Source organism: Hordeum vulgare, chromosome 6H (assembly GCF_904849725.1).
Source record: "Hordeum vulgare subsp. vulgare chromosome 6H, MorexV3_pseudomolecules_assembly, whole genome shotgun sequence".
NCBI classification, from domain to species: domain Eukaryota; kingdom Viridiplantae; phylum Streptophyta; class Magnoliopsida; order Poales; family Poaceae; genus Hordeum; species Hordeum vulgare.
The window spans coordinates 405,038,200-405,061,295 of NC_058523.1; the positions used below are offsets into that span (position 1 = coordinate 405,038,200).

At 46.5% G+C, this 23,096-nt stretch overlaps 1 protein-coding gene across 1 annotated transcript; it reads left to right on the plus strand.

Moving 5' to 3' along the window:
• Positions 1–3,575: 3,575 nt before the first annotated feature.
• On the plus strand, positions 3,576–7,483 carry LOC123403457. Its single transcript, XM_045097397.1, has 6 exons — positions 3,576–3,819; positions 3,951–4,192; positions 4,522–4,692; positions 4,792–4,861; positions 6,424–6,492; positions 6,843–7,483. The coding sequence occupies exons 3-6, from the start codon at positions 4,552–4,554 to the stop codon at positions 6,914–6,916; spliced, it is 354 nt and encodes a 117-aa protein (XP_044953332.1). The 5' UTR covers positions 3,576–3,819; positions 3,951–4,192; positions 4,522–4,551; the 3' UTR covers positions 6,917–7,483.
• The last annotated feature ends 15,613 nt before the right edge of the window (positions 7,484–23,096 follow it).

Here is a 23,096-nt window from a genome sequence, read left to right on the forward strand (position 1 = left end):
CCATCATCATCCTCATCTTCATCCATGTTTATAAGTGTGCCTCTCTTTGGTGGGGATTATTTGTCGATCAACTTCCACTTCTCGCACTTTTGGAGCAAGTCCCAACAATGCTCAAATTTTAAGAATTTGCCTTCCGAAGTTTCCATGTCCTTGTATCTATGTTGAGCAATCTTGTCCTACAAAATGTGAACAAAGTGATACAATATGATGATGCACAACTTGAACAAAGGAAAAAAACTCACATAGTCAGACTCCACGGTGCCACTTGGAGGTGCATTGCGTACTTGCTCCAAGCAAGCTGCCCAACGGCTGCACATAGGCTTGATATTCTCCCAATGCCCTTGAAGTGACCGAAATGTGCGTGTAGTCCTATTAGGATACTTTTTCATAATGCGGAAGTATTGATCGTCGATCCTTTGCCAATATCTCTTGGCGGTTTGAGAAACACCAGTGCATGCATCAAGAGACACCGCACTCCATGCTTGGATCAAAGCTTGATCTTCCAAGATCGTGTAGTTCTTCGATCTTTGGCTTTTCCCATCCTTTGCTTGCGATTGCACAAACGGTTCCGCTTCGATCTCCTCCAATTCGTCCGCAGCACCATGATCATCCACACCGCCGTCCGTTTCGTTGTAGTTGAATGGTTCGAAAGAGGCTTGATCAATGTCAACCGCGCCCGTGTCCAACATGTTCATGAACTCGGTTGTTGCATTGTTCGAACCACCCCTCTAGCAAACGATAACAAGTCACGAGCTATCGAGACTAGCAAAAAATGAAAACGAATCGCCAAGACCGAAGAGGCATACCTTCCGGCCATTTCGTCGAACACCTCGGCCGCGGGAGGAGCGGCATCGTTCAACGGCATCGCCGGAGCACCTCCTTGCGGGGGGGAGTCAGAGGTTGAATAAGGTGGCTTCCTTGAAGCTGGAACCTTCCTCCGCTTTACGCCCGCGGCCTTGCCGGCCTTCTCCGTCGCCGGCAGGGATCGCACTGCGGCGTTGCCGCCCGGAGCGCGGGCCGTCGCGGCGTGGGCAGTCGAATTCGCGCCCTGCACGACCACGTTACCCTGCCTCTTTCGGGAAGGCGCGGTGTGTGCTTGGGCGACGGCGGCGGGGACAACATGGTCGGTGACGAGATACGCCCGAGGGGAAGGAGCATGCGCGACCTCGACGGTGACGGGGGACAACATGGGGTCCTCCATGGCGGTGAGGAACGGCCGAGGAGGAGGAACCGGAACTTGCAGAGGGGGGCAATGGTGGCGGAGGGTGCGGGGAGCAGGGAAAGGGCGCGCGGAAATGTCCCTCCCGTCAAATCTCGCGTCGGATAGGGGTTCAGCTCGGGTCGGCCTCCCAGCCCATGAAGATAGAGGTTGGGGGAGAAGATTTGCCGCGCCCCGCAAAAAAATTTGCGGGCCGGGGCGGGATGCGGGTCTGATCGTGCCGATTTTCCGGGCCCGACCCGCAATTGTACGATTATTTTGCGGGCCGGGGCGGGACGCGGGATGTGCTAGAGTTGCTCTAATGGTGCTTGCCAGATCGGGCAGATCTAGGATGTTTTGGAGATGCTGTAGCGATGCATGTCCTTCGTGGATGGCCTTAGATTTTTTTCATAGGTCGACTTGATTGACATCCTAGATTTTTTTACTCGTATTATATTTAAAAAAATGAAATATGGTTGTGTGCATCAACCGATGCAAAGGTTGTGATATTTCCTCCTTTAAAAAACCACTAGATAAAAATAATGTTTATATTTTTTTGAGTCGACAAATGTTTTCAATGAGCCTACATTGCCCTGTGCATAGCTGAGATGCACACATCCAACACCAATACACACACACCGACAGCTAGCAAAATCATAAGACTAAAGCTATGCGTAGGCGAGGAAAAAGAAAAGAAAAAAAATGCAATCAGATCTACAATCGTCAAAACAACAACAATAACCATATATGTACCAATTGTTTCATGACACTACATGAACAACGAAGTCTTAAACAACAACACTTTCAGAAAGGAAGCGACACCCAAGTGTCTTCCTTATCGAATATAACCACTAAGAGCAACTCTAGCAGACCCCGCATCCCGCCCCGACCCAAAAAATAACCGTCAAAATGGGGGTCGGGGCGGAAAAACCTGCCCGATCAGACCCCACATCCCGCCCCGGCCCGCAAAAAAATTTGGGGGGCGCGGCAAAATCTCGGCCCCAACCCGCGTATTAGCGGGTTTCCCCCTCGCCGTTGCGATGCCCTGCATATAAGCAGAAGCGGTTGGTGGGGGGACATTTCAGCCCGTGCCTTCCCTCAACAACCACCTCCCCTCTGCCCCCTCGCGCCGCCGCCACCCCGCCGTCCAAGATTCCAGCGAAAGCAGCCGGCAGGAGCTCGCCGAAAGGCCACCTCATGCACGAGGCCTCCCCTCCCCCCTGCTCCGGTGGGTCATCGAATTTGCGGATCTGCGGACCTTCATCGCAGGGCCGCTGGATTTGAGTTTTGCCCGCCGGTGGCTGCGCCAAGCGATGGAGTGGTGGGGGAGCATCTCCCACAGCCCCGGCAAGGGCGCATCACCGCATGCAGGAACGGTTTCGTCCTCCCGACGCCGCTGACGATTTGCGGGCATGGATTCGTCCGGCCATCCACCAGGCTCGGCTCTCGCGCAGCGGCTCTGTGGCTCGCCGTTGCCGCTCATACAGTGCGACGACTGCACGCAGGCAGTGTTGCGGTTTACTTCGTCCACGCCGAAGCACCCCGGATGGGTGTTCTTCAAATGCGAAAACGGCGGGGTACGTGCACTTGCGGTAGCTCATTTTGATATCTCATTCTTTGGTTAAATTGTGGATCCTCATTCCGAACATGGTCATTCTTTTGTGTAGGAAGATGGATGCTCATTTTGGTTTTGGGAATGCCAATACATTGATTTATTGATAGAAATAAAGTTAATAGATGGTGATGCACTCCTTAGTAGAATAAAAAATAATGATACGGCTGCATGTGCAACTTCTACTTCTTCCGAACCAAAGATGAAGAACGAAGAACGCAAGATCAAGAATCCGCAGATCAACAATGAGTGCATGGAGAAGATATTGCTTCAACTAGTTGGAACAGTTATGGAAGTGGAAAATCTTCTAAAATGCATACCTGTGGTTCTTATTATTTTTGTCTTGCTATTCTAGCAAAGATGTGATGATGTCTTATCTATACTACTAATAAAGGAGCAAACATGAATTTTTAAGCACATCCCATAAAACGTACACGAACCAATTACCACCGTATGATCAGATCTGCTGAACTTAATCTAACGACTAGGTTTACCTTAATTCTTTTTCTGTGTGCACTTAGTGATTTGCCTTGACTGACCATACTCCACCCCACAGAGGATTTTTTATTTTGTCTCCCGTCTCACCTTGATCGCCCTGTCTCTCACGAATACAACAAGAAACGCACGTTTGCGAAGCGACGACGGCGGAACCGAGGAAGACAGCCGCGTCAGGCGGCCTGGAGCATGCTCATGGCCGCAGCGGGGATGGCCCATGTCCGCCGATCTGCTCCTCAAGTGCGACGTGTCTTCTCCAACCAAACTCCAGGGCCTTTTCTCGAATAGATTGGAGAGCGACAAGAAGGGAGGCGACCGCAACTACGACCTACTACGGAGAAGGAACTGACCGCGAGAAACAAAGGCCTGGCATCGCTTATTGTGCGGGACTCGACTGTGCTCTCGGCGCACCGCCGATGGGGGTGATGCTTGAGAACTCCGTGCTGAGATCCATCAGCGACGGTGATTTGGATATGGCTGGCGACGGCTGAGTAAGGGCACTAGTGCAGTCGAGGTAGTCCTCCCTTCATTCATCCCTCCTTCTCTCCCACACCGCATCCCCCATCCCAGATCCTCCGCCTCTGCCGCACACGCCCCCTTCCCCTGCTGAAGCAACCTAATCCATCTACCCTGATCGATGCGGAGGAATACGGGGGTGGAATGGATCTGGTGGTCGTGTTGGACGACCCCAATCCCGATAGCGAAGCCGCCGCCGCGCACAGCCGGGCGGAGCCACCTCCCCTCTGGTGCCCATCGATGGTTCTCCACACCGTCTCCCGGAGCTGCTTCACCCACTCTTCTTGCCCCCGAGCAGGACTCGGCCCGCCCAGCAGGCCCTTGCCTCCTCCATTTGAACCGTCCGGAGCTGCACCGCCCACCACAACAAGGTAATCTCATGTTATGGTTGCTACAGTTTACTACTCTTGTGTGTTCTGGTCTTTTTAGGGATCCAAATGCTATCAATTCCCTATGGCTGGACTCTTACGTGAGTAGTACATATGTTCTTGATTCATGAAGTACCATGGTTATAACTAACTGCACTCATGTGCGTTCTGATTTTCTTTTTTTGGGATAAATTGAGTGCAACATCCATGTTCATGTTCTCATGCTATTGATTCCCAAGTGCATCCACTGCACTTTGGAGTACTGTGTTCATGTTCTATTTTGAATGCTTGCTACTGATTGCTTGTGAATGGTGCTGGAGCTGGCCGAGCAGGCCCCTGGAGGTTGGAGGAGGCCTTGGGGAATGGGGATGGTGAGCGGCGAGCTGTCAGCAGAACCCCACTACCATCTCCCATATCCTGCCGCTGGCGAGGCGGACCATGGAGAGCCCGAGGAAGATTTGGTCACTTGCCAGATGTGCCGATGGGTGTCTCATGAACGAAAAGTATGTCCGGTCACCTCTGTCCAAGCTATGCATGTGTTCTCTTTTGTTTTCAACTCATGTGGTGATTTTCTGATGGCTTTCAAACTTCCAATTTTATAGATTGGAGGCTTTGCAGAAGAAGAGCACGGAGAGCACCCCTCTTCCTTTACAACTAAAATTGAATTTACAGGTGATCGATTCATGAAGTTTAAGTGTTTATCAAATTGAATGCAAGGGTGATTAGGATTTTACAGGATTCTATTTGCTTAGTGTCATAACATTTAAACTGCCGATGATCTTCTTGAATGTTAATTGTTATTCCTTTCAGCTAATAAGTTGTTACTTTTAATGTGTTTTGGACAAAGGAACCTACCACTTTGATGTGTTAGTATTAGAATGAAAATTACTTGCAATTTCAGTTTGCATCTACACTCTGATGCTTATGGTTTTGATGTACATCTAATGCTTTTGGTTTTGAAGTACATATCACTTCACAATTGTTAACGTATGATTCATATAGAACTTGATGAATTCCAGAGGTATACTTTCATGATTTCATAAGATATTTAACTCAAAGTTCCGATTTCTATTTGACGAGCAAGCTGTCTTAGAAAATCGACAGCTGAAGACATGCATGGTTGAAGGTGACTATTTCAATTCTTATAATCAATAGCTACAAACTTCTTCTAGCTCTAAAATGAGGCATAATGCAACTTATGCCAGTAAGTGGAGGATGCCTCAAAAGAGTGTGGTGACTGCTTTGAAAAGGCATCACGTCCTAACATAAACGAAGAGGAGAAAAGGAAGATCCTTCACATTGTGATTATTAGTGGTGGACCCACTCGAGTTGAATTTGGTGGAGAGCTGCATGTTTTTCTTGTCGAAGTAATGGTGAAGCTATATCCTGCAATTGAAGATTTCCTTAAGATAAGAATTATTCAGCCAGGAGAGCATATATTGAATATGTAGGTCAGTATTAACTTACGAGATAATGAGCATTCATCAATCCAGCAATAGCTAAAATAACTATTATATGTCAACCGCTCATCACTAAGAATATGTTTTGGTATGAATAACAATCCTCTAGAGAAATGAATGTATTTGAAGGTCAGCTTCCATGCACACATAATGAGGTTGTACTGCTGGTTCACATATAGGAGACTAGAACATGCATGCTGCAGGTAGTGAGCTCCGAGCTAATCATCTCCTGGGATAATGCTTAAATACTGTCAGAAAAAGTGAACAATTTGGAACATTTTGTATTATTAGGAAAGTACTTTAGTCATCAGAAGTGGAACATATATCCTGATCATTGATTTCTTACGAGGATAGATTGAACAAGACCACCTTACCTCCATGCTCCAAACAATGCCAGCGTAGGATTAATTCTAAACAAATATTATCAATATTTTTTGAATTGTGGCAGTTTCTTCCATGTTCTCCCCCCTTGCTTTCCTTTTTAAATGAATGTTCCTGACTTCTATGAAACTATCATGTTTACTGTAAACATTGCAATTATGTTGGGAATACGACGTTTTTTTGATTTGACAAGCAATTTTTTCCTACTGTTTCAATATACATGCCCTCCGTTGTAGCATCAGTAGATCTTCTCTTTTCTCCATGTGTACTGTGAGATGATATATCTATTTTCTATGAAAGATAATTGTGTTTTCTGAAACAAAGTTGCAAAGAGATGGCATCGAGTTGAGTATGGATTTAGAGTGATAAAGTTTTCTGATGATTCGGTTGCAGCGAAGTGCAAATCAGATGGTGGAGGATCATTGGTGCCGTATGGGATGGATGTTTGGTCTACTGGCATAGGTGCTCGTCCCTTGACTAGACTGGTGTGATGGATCCAAGGAGATGAATTGTTTGTCAAATTGCTTGCAAGGGTCACTACTTGCTTGCTGCCATAATATTTAAACAGTTGTTGATTTTCCAAAATGTGTTTTTGGCATTAGTAGACTATCACTTTTGATGTGTCGGTATTAGAATGAGACAGACTTACCATTTCAGTTTGCATCTACACTCTAATGCTTATGGTTTTGAAGTACACATCGTTGCATAGTTACTAACGTATGATTCATATAGAACTTGATGAATTACGAGTTATAATTACATGATTTCACAAGTTACTAAAGTCAAAAGTTTGCCTTCTATTTGATGAGCAGGTTCTCAGAAAAAATCAACAACTGAAGGAGAGTGTTTTAATTCCTATAATCAACGGCTACAAGGGGAGTATTGATTTTAGGTTGAAAATGCTGGTTTGGAGCCTGTCTCTAAAGTCTTGATGGCTTTTCCGAACATCCAAGCAAGAAACAGGGCAGCAATCAGAGCATTTGGTACCGAGGGAAAAGTAAAGGGCCTGAGTATTGTTCTTCCGATTGAAGTTGTTGAACCTTGTGGTGTGCCCCGGAAACTGGCTTTCTTTCAGCATCTTAAACAAAGCTTTGGATACTATGCTAGCAGTTTGTAGTTGTGCTCTGGATACATGTTCCCTCACTTGTAATAGACATTTTTTTCTTTGTTTCTGCATTAATTAATGGATCTAAGGTAGTTAGACGCACTCTGACTATAGTCAATCAGCTCTACTGATGACATGAGTGGCATCAAGACAATAGTGCTACTGATCATATCCAAAAACAATGAAAAAGGGCGCCTACAACCTCGCACCGCACAAGCTCCTCTCAGGAGGCGCCACTCGGTGACGCCCCAACCGCAGGTGTGTTGTTAGGCCACTGATTGTACGTGACACTGAAAACTATTTACTAATATACTGTTGTTTCCTCTAAAAGAAAAAATATATGATTTCAATGATGTTTTGTCAAAAAAATATTTGGAGGTGGACGAGAGTGGGTTGTATTATTTCGGTGCATTGACATCTTCAGCGCGCTCGAGTCGAAGCATTCCCCTCCCGTTTGAAGCGGTGGTATATGGATGCGGGGATCCACTATCTTGACGACAGAGGAAGTGGCAAACTCTCGCCGTAATTTTCCCCTTAGCAGGAGAAGTTAGGAGAGAATGAACCATTACTCTTTGATATTACGTGCGTTGCACGTGCATGCTCACTAGTGTATTCAATGTTGTAAATAAAGAAAGAAAATGCATTATGTTGGATCAAATTAAGGTGCAAATTTAGGTTTTACGGGTCCGTTATGCGGGGTCTGCATCCGCAGCCGTGCGCGCCGGGCCGTAAAGACGTTTTTTCACGAACTACAAACACGTTTTGCGGGCCGGACGGATCCGGGGTCTGCTAGAGTTGCTCTAAGGCTAGAATCTGCTTCAACCAGCCAAGGAGCTTCTAGAAAAGCTGCACGACTTGAGTTGTTATTGCTTTTCATGCATGTGCATTTCCTTGGCGGAGTCAGCCCCATCACCGTTGCATCACACTTCCAGACAGCAGTTTGGTATTGATGACGGATGACTACAAATTCAATATTGGGGCAGTGGATCTGCACCGAACAAGAGCGCGCATCATATGCTGTGAGTTGTTGTCCACTGACCTAATCCCATATGTCCCTCTTCAAAAGGCAGGGAATCGGCCGGTCTAATCATGCGTGATGCGCCCCTGCCTGCTACTTTCGTATCCAGATCACTCTTCAAAAACCTAATCGCCCCTCTCCCGTATAAGAACCGGAGAGGCGGGGTTTCGGAGGCCTGCTCTCCCGTCGACCTTGTACGCGGTGAACGGGACTGAGTCGCCGGCGGCACCAGCAACAAAAGGAACGAGCGCGTGAGGCATAGGCGATCTAATCTCGTGATGGCTAGGGTTGGCATCAGCCCTGCTTATATAGGCGGCTGGGTGGAGAGACGTGGGTTGAACCCACATCCAAGTCGGTAACAACCCACGATTCGACGTCTCAGATCGTGGCGCATCCGTTACGTATTCTCCGTTCCTGACCGACAAAAATAAGCGCGTAGGTATGAGCTCGGCTCATTCGTGCAACCCGTGGCGCGTCGTGACGAGGCGTGGCGTGGTGAGGCGGGCGCAGGAGGAGGAGTGCGCGAGGGCCTCTTCTCTTCTCACTCTCCAATAGCATGTAGAAGAGAGACTCTTATAAAGGGGTCCAACTTCTTCTCCACTAGCAGGGTGGGACTAAACTTCCCACCACCACCTTGTCATGCCACCACCTACATGTGCCCTTGGAGATTTCTTAAATTCTCTTATGGGCCTAAAGCCCACCACTAATTTCAACAACCCCCCACCAGATCTCAAGGGCACACCGTGTTCCCTCATTCCAGTCACTGTTTTAATATACCAGCATTTCAATGAAGACCTGTTAAGGTTGAGCTTCACCTAGAACAAGTAGCTACACCGCTTTACAACTGAACAATGGACTATGCCTTGAATTGTCAGTTTGGCGTAAAGAAGCTTCACCACAAGTCTTACTAGTACTAGGCTACCGAAGGCTGACCCCTCGGGTGGAGCATATGAGTCACACTCCTACCCTATTCATGAGTTTACTAGAGATCACCCCAATCTCATAGACTGTGACCAGCAGTCAGACTCATATAGGTGTGTTCCTCCAAAGATCGCTCTGTAGGACAACATCTTGCTCACACATAAGCTTTTGAACACATTAAGACAATAGTCATCCTACCATACAGTATCCGAGAGCATTGCATCTCCAACGGACTGGGTTAGTAAAGTTACTCTCCTCAGTTCACCACTGGCTTGTTTTCCCAGGTCCTACTTCACGGGATCTCCGATCATATAGGTTGGATTACTTCCATGGAAACTCATGTGGGTCTCATATCCATCTCCCTCGATGCACTATCTATCACAACACATGATAGCCCTTTAGTAAAGGGATCTGCCAGATTCTTAGCCGTTTGGACGTAATCCAATGCTATCACTCCGGAGTTTCTCAAACGTCTGGCAGACTTCAATCTCATTCTTATATGTTTGTTGGACTTCATATTATCCTTTGAACTCTTCACTTTGACAATAACTGTCTGATTATCGCAGTTCATAAGGATAGCCGGAACCGGCTTCTCAACCACAGGTAAGTCCATCAAAAGATCTCGAAGAAATTCTGCTTCGACATCAGATGTGGCTAATGCTGTTAATTCTGCTTCCATTGTCGATCTCGTTAAGATCGTTTGCTTGCAAGACTTCCATGAAACAGCACCACCTTCAAGAGTACACATATACCCAGTAGTGGCGTTCATCTCATCAGCATCAGAGATCCAATTTGCATCACTATACCTTTCAAGTACCGATGGGTATCCCGTATAGTGAAGTCCGTGGTTGACAGTACATTTCACGTAGCGCATAATTCTTTCAACAGCACGTCAATGAACATCGCCCGGATAGGCAACAATCCGGCTAAGTTTGCTCACAGCAAACGCGATGTCAGGCCTCGTTGCGCTAGCTAGATACATAAGCGAACCTATAATTTGAGAGAATCTCAATTGATCTATAGTTGTGCCTTTGAATATTCGAATCAGCACACTAGGGTCATATGGTGTTTGAGAAATTTTGGAGTCTGAATATCCAAAGCAACTCAAAATCTTCTCAACATAGTGGGATTGCAGAAGTGTAATCCCACCCTCATCATCTCTCAAAAGCTTGATGTTCAGGATAACATCAGCCACCCCAAGGTCCTTCACCTCAAAGTTTTGAGACAGAAAAGACATAACCTCCTCAATCACTTTGAGGTTGGTTCCAAATATCAGTATCTCATCAACATACAAGCACAATATAACTCCTTCGCCCCCACCATGGCGATAGTATACACATTTGTCAGCTTCATTAACAACGAAGCCAACAGATGTCAGAGTTGTATTAAACTTCTCATGCCATTTCTTAGGTGCTTGTGTGAGACCATATAAAGATTTCAGCAACTTACACACCTTTCCTTCCTGACCATCTATCACAAAGCCATCTAGCTGTTGCATATAGATTTCCTCGTTTAGCTCACCATTCAGGAAAGCTGTCTTAATGTCCATTTGATGAACGAGAAGACCATGCAAGGCCGCCAATGAGAGTAGTACTCGAATGGTGGTCAGTCTAGCAACGGATGGATAAGTACAAAGAAATCTTCTTCTTCTTCTTTCTTCTTCCTTTTCGCAAAAAAAGTTGCAAAATGTTTTTTATATAAATATTTTTTTTTAACAAAGGGTGAATTTTATTTACTCAAAATGAAGCATCAAGAAGATACAAAACGCGATGAACACATATCCGATCTCTACATAGCTGAGATGGACACAACTAATGTTGAGTAAATAGGCAATTTTCCGAATAGATTAATCCATGAAATAATTACTAACATGGCATTGACTAGATTCATGACATACTAATCACGGAGCATACTAGCAAGTATTACGCATATAGCAGAAACATCTACACATATAACTAGTACTACTAGGGCAGAAATAAACAGGAGCGGGATAAACAGACTATACCCTCCGATCGGCCACTTGGCCGTAGCAGCAGCGTTGGCGGCGGCAGCGTCCTCTGCTGCCTTCTTATCGGCTTCGGCCTTCTCGATGAGGAGACGGTCGGCTTCGCTTGGTTCAGCCATGGTGATGACGAGGACGACGTGGACGTAGACGAAGCAGACGAACGGAGGCGAGCAGTCGTGTAATCGCTCCCCTAAAACCTAATCGCCCCTCTCCCGTACAGGAACCAGAGAGGCGGGGTTTTAGAGACCTGCTCTCCCATTGACCGTGTACGTGGTGAACGGGACGGAGTCGCCGGCGACAGCAGCAACAAAAGGAACGAGCGCGTGAGGCAGAGGCGATCTGATCTCGTGACGGCTAGGGTTGGCGTTATCCCCTACTTATATAGGCGACTGTGTGGAGAGACGTGGGTTGAACCCACGCCCGAGTCGGTAACAGCCCACGATCCGACGTCTCAGATCGTGGCGCATCCATTACGTATTCTCCGTTCCTGACCGACAAAAATAAGCGCGTAGGTATGAGCTCGGCTCATTCCCGAGCCGAGCCGAGCTGAGGCGTGGCGTGGCGGGCGGCGGAGGAGTGCGCGAGGGCCTTTTCTCTTCTCACTCTCCAATAATATGTAGAAGAGAGACTCTTATAAAGGGATCCAACTTCTTCTCCACTAGCGGGATGGAACTAAACTTCCCACCATCACCTTGTCATGCCACCACCTACACGGACCCTTGAAGATTTTTGAAATTCTCTTATGGGCCTAAAGTTCACCAGTAATTTCAACCGCCAACACCAACACACACAAAACATCGACAACTAGCAAAGTCGTAAGACTAAAGCTATGCATAGGCGAGGAAAAAGGAAAAGAAAAAAGACCCAAAGCAATCAGATCTACAATCGTCAAAACTACACCAATGATTATATCGACACCAACTGTTTCATGACACCACATGAACGATCAATTCTATAACAATAATGCCTTCAGAAAAGAAAAAAAGAACGCTCAAGCGTTTTCGTCATCGGATATAACCACTAAGGCTAGAATCTGCTTCAACCACCAAGGAGCTTCCAGAAAAGCTGCACGACTTGAGTTGTTATTGATTTTCATGCGTGTGCATTTCCTTGGCGGAGTCAGCCCCATCACCGTTGCATCAGACTTCCAAACAGCAGTTTGGTATTGATGACGGATGACTACAAATTCAATATTGGGGCAGTGGATCTGCACCGAACAAGAGCGCGCATCATATGCTGTAAGTTGCTGTCCACTGACCTAATCCCATCTGTCCCTCTTCAAAAGGCAGGGAATCGGCCGGTCTAATCATGCGTGATGCGCCCCTGCCTGCTACTTTCGTATCCAGATAAGAAATAAATTCAGCGACACCTTTCATCTTCTGCTATTATATACTCCACTAATTTAGTACAATTATATTAAAATATGACACCTTTCATCCTCGCTACGTGCTCCCTTAATGTCGCCCCTGCTTTGAAGATGTGCTGTGTATAACATAGTAGATGTCGATCAGAACAGCGCAACCAAATATTTCACCGTAAGTCCGCAGCTGACAAAGCAGTTGCCTAGATCTTGCCGAAAACATGAACAACACTTAGCGTGTACGCCTACGAGCGACCAACCGGTCAGGGGCCACGACAAAGCCCGGCACGAGCAAATCGCCCCTGGAGTATTCGCTCCATCAGTTTTACGCCACGAGCTAAAAAGATGTCTACAACAGAGCTCACTGATTATAAAATGTTATCATATTATCTATAGTAATATACTATTACTTCTTTCGTTCTAAAATAACTATCTAAACTTTATACTATCTTTAATATAAAATTATACTAAGTTTTAAGACAGTTATTTAAGACGGAAGGAGCATATAGTCTTTCAAACATGCCTCCACCAACGCTTTGAAGAAGAAAACGTTTTTTTTTTCTCCTTGGCGCTTGACCAGGTGCTGTAGAGAGGCAACAGAAACCAAAGTTTGCTTCCGGTGCCAACCATGCTTCAGTGTTTTGAAGGTACACGAACATACTCTCCCTTCCTAATCACATGTACTAATCCAGTCTAAGCACAAGGCACTATCCATTGTAGGTATCTATTTTTTCTAGGAAGCAAGCATACTCTCTTTCCTTAACCATCTGTACATTTCGCTAAAAAAAAAAACATCTGTACATAAGCATTCCTCGTTGTATTGGACCTCATACAATAAAATTAGCCACAAAATTGATTACAAGATTAATATTTTTTATATCTTTTATTTCATTTACTATATCTACACACATATAGCTACTCTTGCATAAGAGCCCATTTCTTTTACTTTATTATGTCTTTTTTATGTAGACAAAACTATCATGTAAGTGAACATATAGTTTACTACTCCCTCCGGCCTAAATTTTTTTGTCTTAGATTTGTTTAGATATGAATGTATCTAGTCACGTTTTAGTATTTTTATACATTCATTTCTAAACAAACCTAAGACACAAATTTTGAGACGGAGGGAGTGTTATAGTTGCTCTTATCTACTCCCTTAGTTCTAAAATATAAGATCTTTTAAAGATTCTATTATGGTGTATATAGTCTTATTTTAGTATGTAGATTCACATTTTGTTTCGTATCTAGTTTATAGTTAATCTTTTAAAAGGTCTTATATTTAAAAACGGGGGAGTAGCTGATAATAGCGTGTACAACCGGATATTGCAAATATGACTCTTAAACGTCCGCGGACCCGACTGATAAGTGATTGGGTGTGTCCTCTATTTGTCCGCCCGCGCAGCCACACTTTTTTTTTCTCATATGTTCGGTCACTTGCACGTGATTGATGAAAAGAAAATGAGAAAAAAAAAGATTGAATAAAAAAAGAAAAAAGTGGTCCGAGATGGGATCGCGTCCTGTGTGACGGAGTGTCGGGATGCGTCCGCAACCCCTCATATCCTTCTCATGTTTGAGATGGATATAAATGTTTGTGAACAGCCCGAACGTATAGAAATGATAGGGTGTCTGGTTAAGTCATTTTTTTTATCCGATCATTGATTGAATGCGTCTATGGACTTATGTAGGTCATTTGAGGCGTAGATACTCTTACCCAGGCTGAAAAGAAGGCCGTGATCAGCCGCAACGCCGTGCTATAATGGCCGTTCCTCGGGAGGGCAACGGCAGGCATGCATGTGCGACGGTGAGACGTCCCGCTCCGCTGTTAGGCCGGTGGCCGGTGGTGGTGGGCGCGCAACGGCCGGACGGACGGGCGGACGCGTGGGGCGCACAGACGACACGGACGACTCGCCTCGCTGGGCTCGCCCTGCGCCCGCTTCCGGTGGCCGCCGCGGGAAAACGACCGATCGCGGCCGGGCTACGGAGACGGCTGGCGTCGCGACGCGCGGTGCCGAGCCGGGGACGACGGCGACGGCCACTGGCTCGACTCGACTCGTGTGGGCGGCCGCGCCGGAGGCCCGGGGTCCGTGTAGAGCGGCCACGACACGCGTATGATGAGCGCCGGCAGGCCACCAACCTGTCGGGGCAGTGCCGGCGCGGAACGTGTACGTGCGCTGCGTGCTTGCGTGCGTGCGTACGTTGTATCCGCTCGAACGTGGGGGCGGATGGATGTGATGTGCGCCCCGGCCGGCCTCCCTACCGGTGCATCGGTCGCGTCGATGGACGGTCGGACGGATGGGTGGATGGTTGCGGTCACGTAAGCAGGGGGGGCCGATGATGGGTGTAGTTCTAGGATGGATTCTTGTGCTTGGCAGGGAATACTGGAACCCCATGGAACTGTCGCGCTTGTGTAGTGACAACGAAAGTGTTGGCGAACTCCGTCTCTCCCTCCGAGGGAAAAAAACGTGGATGCTAAATAGGAGTATGATGTAAGAGCATCTTTTTCTCGTATTTCATCCTTTATATTCATATAAAATATGCAGAATATATCATACTTCCTTCGTATCATAATATATCATAATACTTATTGTTAGAGAAAACTAGTCTAGTTTTTTCAGAGGGAGTACATACTAACTAGTGTATTAAGCTTCTTCCTCATCGAAGATGACCTGCGACGTAGCCTGAGCCGCCCGCTCCGCCTCCTGCGACGGACGCGCTTCCTTCATCTGACACTTGGCCACTACAGCAAACTCGGAGCGGATGGAGTTGAGGATGACCAGCTGCTCCGACCACAAATCGACGATAGCTAGCGCCTCCTCCTCCGGCTCTTACGACGGCGCCTCCTCCTCCAACGCATGTGGCTCCTCCTCGGGCTCCCCCCCCATCTCCCCCTCCTCGAAATCCACCTCCGGTTCCATAGGTAGCCCCCGCTTCCCTTCGGATTCGGACCTGCTGAAGGAGGAAGAGACGATGTTGGATCGTGTAATGTCGGCGGCGTGGTGGCATGACTGACGGGCTCGGAAAGGGAAGTACTCGGATGGCGGAGAAAAGAGGAAGGAGGCGGATGTGTTTGGGCCGGGGCGACGTCTGACTTAAATAGCCTGTCCCGACCCCGCAGCGACGCCACACGGCGTTCACACTGTGCCGACGACCGAGGCGCCTGTCGGACCGTCGGTTTTTTCTGACGAGTCCGTGTGGGACCAAGTCATCAGTCCGACGTGACGGGCGTGTCCGGGCTCCCCATATCCCCTTCTATTTGGGCTGGAAATGAGGTTATCGATACTCGAACGTTTGAGAAGTATGTCTGAGTCGAATTTTTGTGACCGGATACTGACCGAACGGATGTTTGAGGAGGGTTTAGGGGTTCAGCTGTAGGGCTATAATAACGGCTTGTGCCGTCTTATTTTTCTTGATGAACGCATGCTATGAGTGAGTTTAGTTGCTCACCGACGACTCGATGAAATCAGCTGTCGGAAAAAGGACAAAAAATCAAAGAGGAAATGCCATCGTATATCTTTGGGACTTGCAAAATGATCAGAATAGGTAGTAGCATACGAACTTGTAGGCACGACGTTGCTTCGAGTATTTAATTAGGTGACAGGACGTAGCGATCCTGTATTGGGTTAGCTGGTGAAAAGATCACCACTTCAAAAGAGTAAACTCACATGATTAGATCAGACGATACCATCATTTGAGGATTAAGTAGGAAGACTATAACACGGGAAAAAAATGGAGGGGGGTGACTTTTAGCTAGCTCATCTTTAGTGGCGCTTCTTTTCATGAGGTACGCCACCTACTCTGCTGTCTGTGTAATCATGGTTTAAGGTTCTAAAGTCACCACTAAATACTTTTTTTTTCAAATGACATGTTTCCCCTGCATGCTCAAGCTTCATACTCCACTTTGATACTTAACACCTAGTTAATGAACTAAAGGTATCTATTGTACTTATCAATTAACGGCAATCAATCAGGTCGCATGTCATAAGACTCCAATTCTTTTAAAGTGAATCAAGGAACTCCAATATAAATACATTTGACAACATAGAGTATATTTTTTTGAAAACCCCCTCTCATATATTAATTAAATTAAAACATTAGTGTAATCATCTATTACAATTTTAACCACATAGGGTGGAACATTATTAAGAAGCACATCATCAGGCCTATTATGAAAACTAGACTTCGCAATCTCGTGTGCTATCCTATTAGCCCTCCTGATAATCTTGAATATCTTGCAATTTATCATCATCTTAAAAATACTCAATGCTTCTTTCTTTAGATCAACTAAAGGAGACCTGTCTAGAAGATCATTTCCAAGAAAAGAAGCCACAAAAAACAACCAGGTTTTTAAATAATGGGCTTGTAAAGAGTAATACCAATGTACAGCCCGTAAGGCTCGCTTTAAGTTCTACTTCATCTATACTATTGCACACCTTAATACAATCCCAACACGAAATGATAACTTCTCCAGTATGATTCCTAGCGAGCACACCTAGTCACAACGCTTGTGGCCTCCACATTACATTTCTATCACAAACCGATTAGCTCTATCTATGTGGGTGTCTCCTATACATCTTACACCGCCCTATACTTATGCGGTTATCTCCTTTACACGTGCATATGATACTAAATAATCACCTCATCTTACATGCACTTATTTTTCATAAGGCTACTTGTAATGCTGCATCTAATGGGAGTATTATAGTTAGCATCATGCATGTCAGCGAGACCATTTTAGTGAAATGGCATAAATTAAATGAAAAAAAGGGTAAACTATCATATCACGGCATCTCCAAAGCTCACACTCAAACCATCCGCAGTCATCCGGATTGCACAGTCCAGACGTGTTTGGACATTCAACGCGGGCATGTGTGATCCGCTGTTTTTTGGAAAAAACTCAATGATGAGGACATCAATACCATTATTACACCCACAATCCGTGTTGCTATACAAACTAAATCAATTACTAGAGCTCACGCATGACAAATAAATTACAAGGTATTTTTGTTTCTTGGTAACAATTATAATATAATGTTCGTGAGAATATGATGCTGCCTAAATTAGATACATTTGTGTTGATTACTAATGAAGGGACTAGCATGGACAAGAGGGATGAAGACTGGAACGGGATCAAGCATGAAGATGAAGGCACATGCGAAGGAAATCAGGACGGTGTTTCTAGTGCAGATATCGGCACTTTGAAGCCTCCATGATGGCATACAAGGACATGAACAAAATATACAAGATGCTTTTTCATAAATTTCGTTCATAGCTTATCATAAGTGTTGTGTCACCTTATTTTTTGTCCAGACCCACATAATTTCAAAATACAACTTCCTAGGATGGTTATAGAGTGTGTATTGTAGGGCAAACGAGTTAGGAGGTGTTTTAGTCCCACCTTGCCAAGGGTGACCGAAATCCCCTCCTCCCCCCCCCCCTATAATTACAGTCCTTAAGGCACCGTTTAGACTTGGGTTTTCTTTAGATAAAATTTTTGCCATCGATGTAACTTCGCGTCATTCGTTTGTGTTCCACAACTAGACCAAGATGTCATAGAACCCCACTTTCATCAATAATGCTTTCCTTTTATATTCGCAATATCCATATTGCAATTTTAGTTTCTTTCTTGTTATTCGTTTGCGTCGAGGAAATAGACCTTCGTGGTCACGTTGATCGTGCTCCAGCGTGGTCAATAACCTCTCGGAGTTGGTTTAGCGATTAATTGCTAAGGTGCGACGTCCTCGTACATTCATAGTCGGATCGTCAAAGTCTACTCCACCAAAAATGATAGTCACTATCTCATTGAAAAACGGGACACTTTTACTCTATCACTCAAGACAAAATCGAGGCTTTGCGGGAGTCCGGACATTAGCCAAGTAGGACTCTCACACCCCCGACCCACCCAAAATCGCTCCCGGACCCCGCACCCCATCCTCCCATTAACAATTTTTGCCGGCGATTTTGGATGCTCAAAAATGTCTTCATTCGTCTCTATCATGGCATCCAATCCTTTGATGAATACTTTATCTGGAAAAAGGATGTTGTGGAAAGGATTGGGTCCTCTGCTTACCAGAAGTGCATAGCATCACTGCGGATGATTGCATATGGCACATCCGTTGATTCGTGGGATGAGTACCTACGGATGTCTGAGAGCACATGTAGAGATGCCATGGTCAGGTTTGCAACTATCGTGGTCGACGTGCTTGGTCCTTGGTACTCGAGAGAACCAACTGTGGTAGACACCGAGAGGATCATGGCAATCTTGGAAGCAAGAGGATGGCCTGTGAAAGGATTGATATGGTTGACTAGAGGGGGGGTGAATAGGCAACTACCAATTTTTAGCTTTTCTAAATAAGTAAGGAGTAGCAATCATAAAGGTTCACTAACATGACACTAGGGGGACAACCTATATGATGCTACTTAGCAACGAGTAAAGAAGCACGTAGGAGATACTCTACAACACCAACAAATACAAAGTAAAGGTAAGAGATAACCACAAGTGGAACCGATGAAGACGAGGATGTGTTACCGAAGTTCCTTCCCTTTGACAGGAAGTACGTCTCCGTTGGAGCGGTGTGGAGGCACAATGCTCCCCAATAAGACACTAGGGCCACCGTATTCTCCTCACGCCCTCGCACAATGCAAGGTACCATGATTCCACTATATGTGCTCTTGAAGGCGGCGAGCGAACCTTTACAAACAAGGTTGGGGCAATCTCCACACAAAGCTTGGAGGCTCCCAACAAGAACACGGAGCTTCACCACAATGGAATGTGGCTCCGAGGTGACCTCAACCGTCTAGGGTGCGCAAACACCCAAGAGTAACAAGATCCGCAAGGGATTAGTAGGGGGAATCAAATATCCTTTGGTGGAAGTGTAGATCAAGGCCTTCTCAAGCAATCCCTAGAAAATCAACAAGGTTGATTGGCTAAGGAGAGAGATCGGGCTAAAATGAGCTTGTGGAGCAACAATGGAGCTTAGAGAGGTTAAAGGTGAGCTCTAGGAAGAAGAAGATGCCTTTATATAGTAGGGGGGGGGGCAGATCCAACCGTTACCCACCTACCACATAAATGCACGAGCGGTACTACCGCTCCTCGAGCGGTACTACCGCTCAGCTCCTCACCAACCACGGTAGTACCGGGGTACTACCGTGCCACCACCTCCGTGGGAAAGTATGCGAGAAAAAGCCCGTCGATGCGGTAGTAAATTAATACTACCGCACTGAGGGCGGTAGTACCGCCCTTGGAGCGGTAGTAAAAAACTACTACCATACTTCGGGCGGTAGTACCGCTCCTGGAGCGGTAGTAAAAGTTTACTACCGCACCTGGGATGGTAGTACCGCTCCTAGAGCGGTAGTAAAAATTTACTACCGCTCTTAGAGCGGTACTACCGCTATGCCAGGGGTACTACCGCTGGTACAGCGGTACTACCGCTTACCCTTTTTCGCATAGGCAAGGAAAACACAATGATGCTCCATTGAAGCCAAAATATGGGTGGGTGCATGAGGTGTGTGTGTGAGGATTCCACCCAAACCTTTCCGACGCGGACCCCCTCTTGGTAAGAAGACTTTCCTATGACTCAAACTAGGAAGAGAAATGTAGAAGAAAATCCGTCTTCGAGAACCTCCGAGGGGCGTCGAGTCATCTTGTGCCTAGAAGAGAATATTCTGAAATGCTTAGGACACAAGATTAGTCCGCACAACAATTGTCATCAATCACTAAAACCACTTAGGAGAAATATGCCCTAACAATCTTCCCCTTTTTGGTGGATTGATGACAATGTTGGATTTGCACAGAAAAATAGAGATAGGCATATGCAAACTCCAAAGATATCACAAGGGGGCTAGTTTCCTCTGGGTATGTGCATACCAACAACTAACCACAGAGAGAACACTCCCCCTAGATTATATAGACTAAGCCATCCTTACTACATACGTACGAGGGATGAAGAATATTGAAGCATGACAAATCATGTGAGCAAAGGAATACTGGCATAAGATACTATGTCTCACAGGTTAATAATAATATGGATAAAACTGATAATACTGAGACAAAAGATAAGGAAGATAAAACATATATCTCACATTAAGATAGGATCTGACGACTCAGTATCAACCATAAAGCAAAAGCAGCGAACGAAAGCAACAAAGTTTTATCAAACCAATAGAGCAGAAAAACTAGAGAACGAGAAAATCCTACACTCTCTCCCCCTTTGGCATCGAAACACCAAAAAGGCAGAGAGGAGCCCTACGACGCAGGTGGTAGAAACATCAGTCGGTGTCCTCCTCATCATGATACTCCTCATCTGAGTCATCGTCGGTGTCCTCCTCAGATGCAGCCCACTGAAGTCGATGCTTCTCCATCCATTCAGCCTCGGGGGCGATCTCACGCTCAGAACCGCTGGAGAAGGGCAGGTCAAGCTTCCTCATGATCAATTTGTCGCGCTGGCGACTCTCCTTCTGAGCAACATGTGTTCTGTACTCGCCCTTGGCCTGCATACAGAACAGGGTCTTCATCCTGTCCGTGAGCCGTGTGGCCCATGATGGTTCCGCAGATGTGTGGGAACCCTCACCCTGTTGATGAGCCTCTGGAGGAGCCTCATCCTCAGCGCCTGGCAGATCGTCATCAGAATCCCTTGGGGCAGCCGGACGAGAGGAGGTGTTGGCCCATTTGTCCTTTTGACGCAACTTGATGGGCTCATGGCGGACCCAATCAGGAGCCAGAAACTCAGCCCCGGGGAAGGTCTTGGTCCAAGTGGCCTAGATAAAGTGGAATAGGTAGGGACCGTAGATTGGGACCTTACGGTTAATGACTGCATAGTAGAGCTCAGTCCACATGACATGAGAAACATCAAGGGGCTGACACTGACGATTCTTCGCTTTCTGACACATGAGAAGCATGTCTACCAGGTAAGAGTGCACCTGGTCATTGTTGCCAACCCTGGGAAACAACGTGTTGCGAAAAATCCGGTGCATCACATCCAAGAAGGGGTTCATGACATAGGATACCTCGCCAGTTGGGGTGTGCTTCACAAAGAGGTACGGGAGCAGCTTCTCCTTTGGAGCAGCTTGAGGCTTGGCATGGGGGCGCAAGCCAACAGCAGTAGTAAGGCCCTCATCCCTGACCTGAAGAAGATCCATGAAGTCTTTCCAGGTAGCAGTCAGCTGCACTCCATTTGTCAACCAAGTCATAGTATGAGCCTCATCATGGTGAAAGTGCACTGTAGCAAAGAAGTGAGCTACAATGGAAATATCAAAATCCTGGTGAAACGAGATGAGGTCCGCAATCTGAAGTTGTTCCACCATAGCAATGGCCTCCCCAAAATAAGACATTTCCTTCCTCAAATGATCAAGATCAATCCACTGCACCAGGACATATAGGTTCTTCTTCGATCTGAGAACGTCTTCATAGATTAAGAATTGATCGCGATTCCAAAATAGTTCACCGCTAGGGAAATTCTCCCTATTGTTGGCATATGGGTTGAACTTGCGACGGTGTTGGAACTCGCAAGCGGCATGGTGTTCCAGTTGACTGAGGGCTTCTTTGGAGCAGGCTTCTTGAACGAGCGCTTGGGGGCATTGGAGCCTTCAGACGGATCAGAGGAAGGTCGCTTGGAGCTGGCAGTGCGATACGGGTTGGAACGACGGGAACCACCACCTGGGACACGCAAACAACACACAAAACATGAAAGAAAGGAGAAACAAGTCAAGGCAACGATCAAGAAAGACCAGAAAACCCATAAAACACAATAGAGCAGTGTGTGTGTGCACAAAGGGGAGCGGTAGTACCGCATGTGGAGCGGTAGTAAAATTTTACTACCGCTCTACAAGCGGTAGTACCGCTCCTCGAGCGGTAGTACCGTGTCACGAGGGGCGGTAGTACCGCACGGGATGGCCTAATCACAGATCTATGCAAATTTGACAGGGAAAAACTTGTGAAGAAGATTTAAAACCTCAGATCTGGATCCTATGCACGCCTAGACACACACACCGCCTATGCAAGGAATCATACTACCAAAAAGCTTCCACTAAATCCCAATCACGATGCCATGAGACCATATGCCCTAACCCTATATTGAATCAAGATCAAGCATAAGAGTGCACATGAGGGGCAGTACCGGTGTCCATGGCGCGTGGGGAAGAGTCCCACCGGTCGGAATCGGAGGACGATGGCCGGATATGGAGATCCGGCGATGCCTTAGGGCAGTTTTTGAGGAGAGGAGAGAGAGAGACAGAGAAGAACTCGGGGCTGAGGGGAAAAGAGAAAGGCCTCCCAGCCCTTTAAATAGTCCCCTGGGCGAGGCAGCGTGATAGTACCGCTCCTCATGCGGTAGTACCGCGCACAGAGCGGTAGTAAAAAATTAGTACCGTGCTGGGGGCGGTAGTACCACTTGGTGAGCGGTAGTACCGCTCTCCCAGCGGTAGTAAAATTTTACTACCGTGCTGGGGGCGGTAGTACCGTGCTCGAAGTCACAAAATGGCCACAAAATGAACTCTCTACTCCTTAGGTTGTGGAAAAACTTGATCAAGCCAAGAGAAAACAAAACACGGAAGCAAGAAAGACACACCGAAAGAAAAGAAACAACACAAAGTCTCCAGGGGAGAGGGCGGTGGCCGAGGCCACCTATGTTTGAGACAAATGGTATGACACCGCGAAGAATTA

Coding starts and splice junctions, on each gene's coding strand:
- LOC123403457 (XM_045097397.1), top strand. CDS start 4,552: ATGGGGATGGTGAGCGGCGAGCTGTCAGCAGAACCCCACTACCATCTC. Junction 4,693..4,791: donor GGGTGTCTCATGAACGAAAA/GTATGTCCGGTC, acceptor CCAATTTTATAG/ATTGGAGGCTTTGCAGAAGA. Junction 6,493..6,842: donor TGTTTGGTCTACTGGCATAG/GTGCTCGTCCCT, acceptor TTTGATGAGCAG/GTTCTCAGAAAAAATCAACA.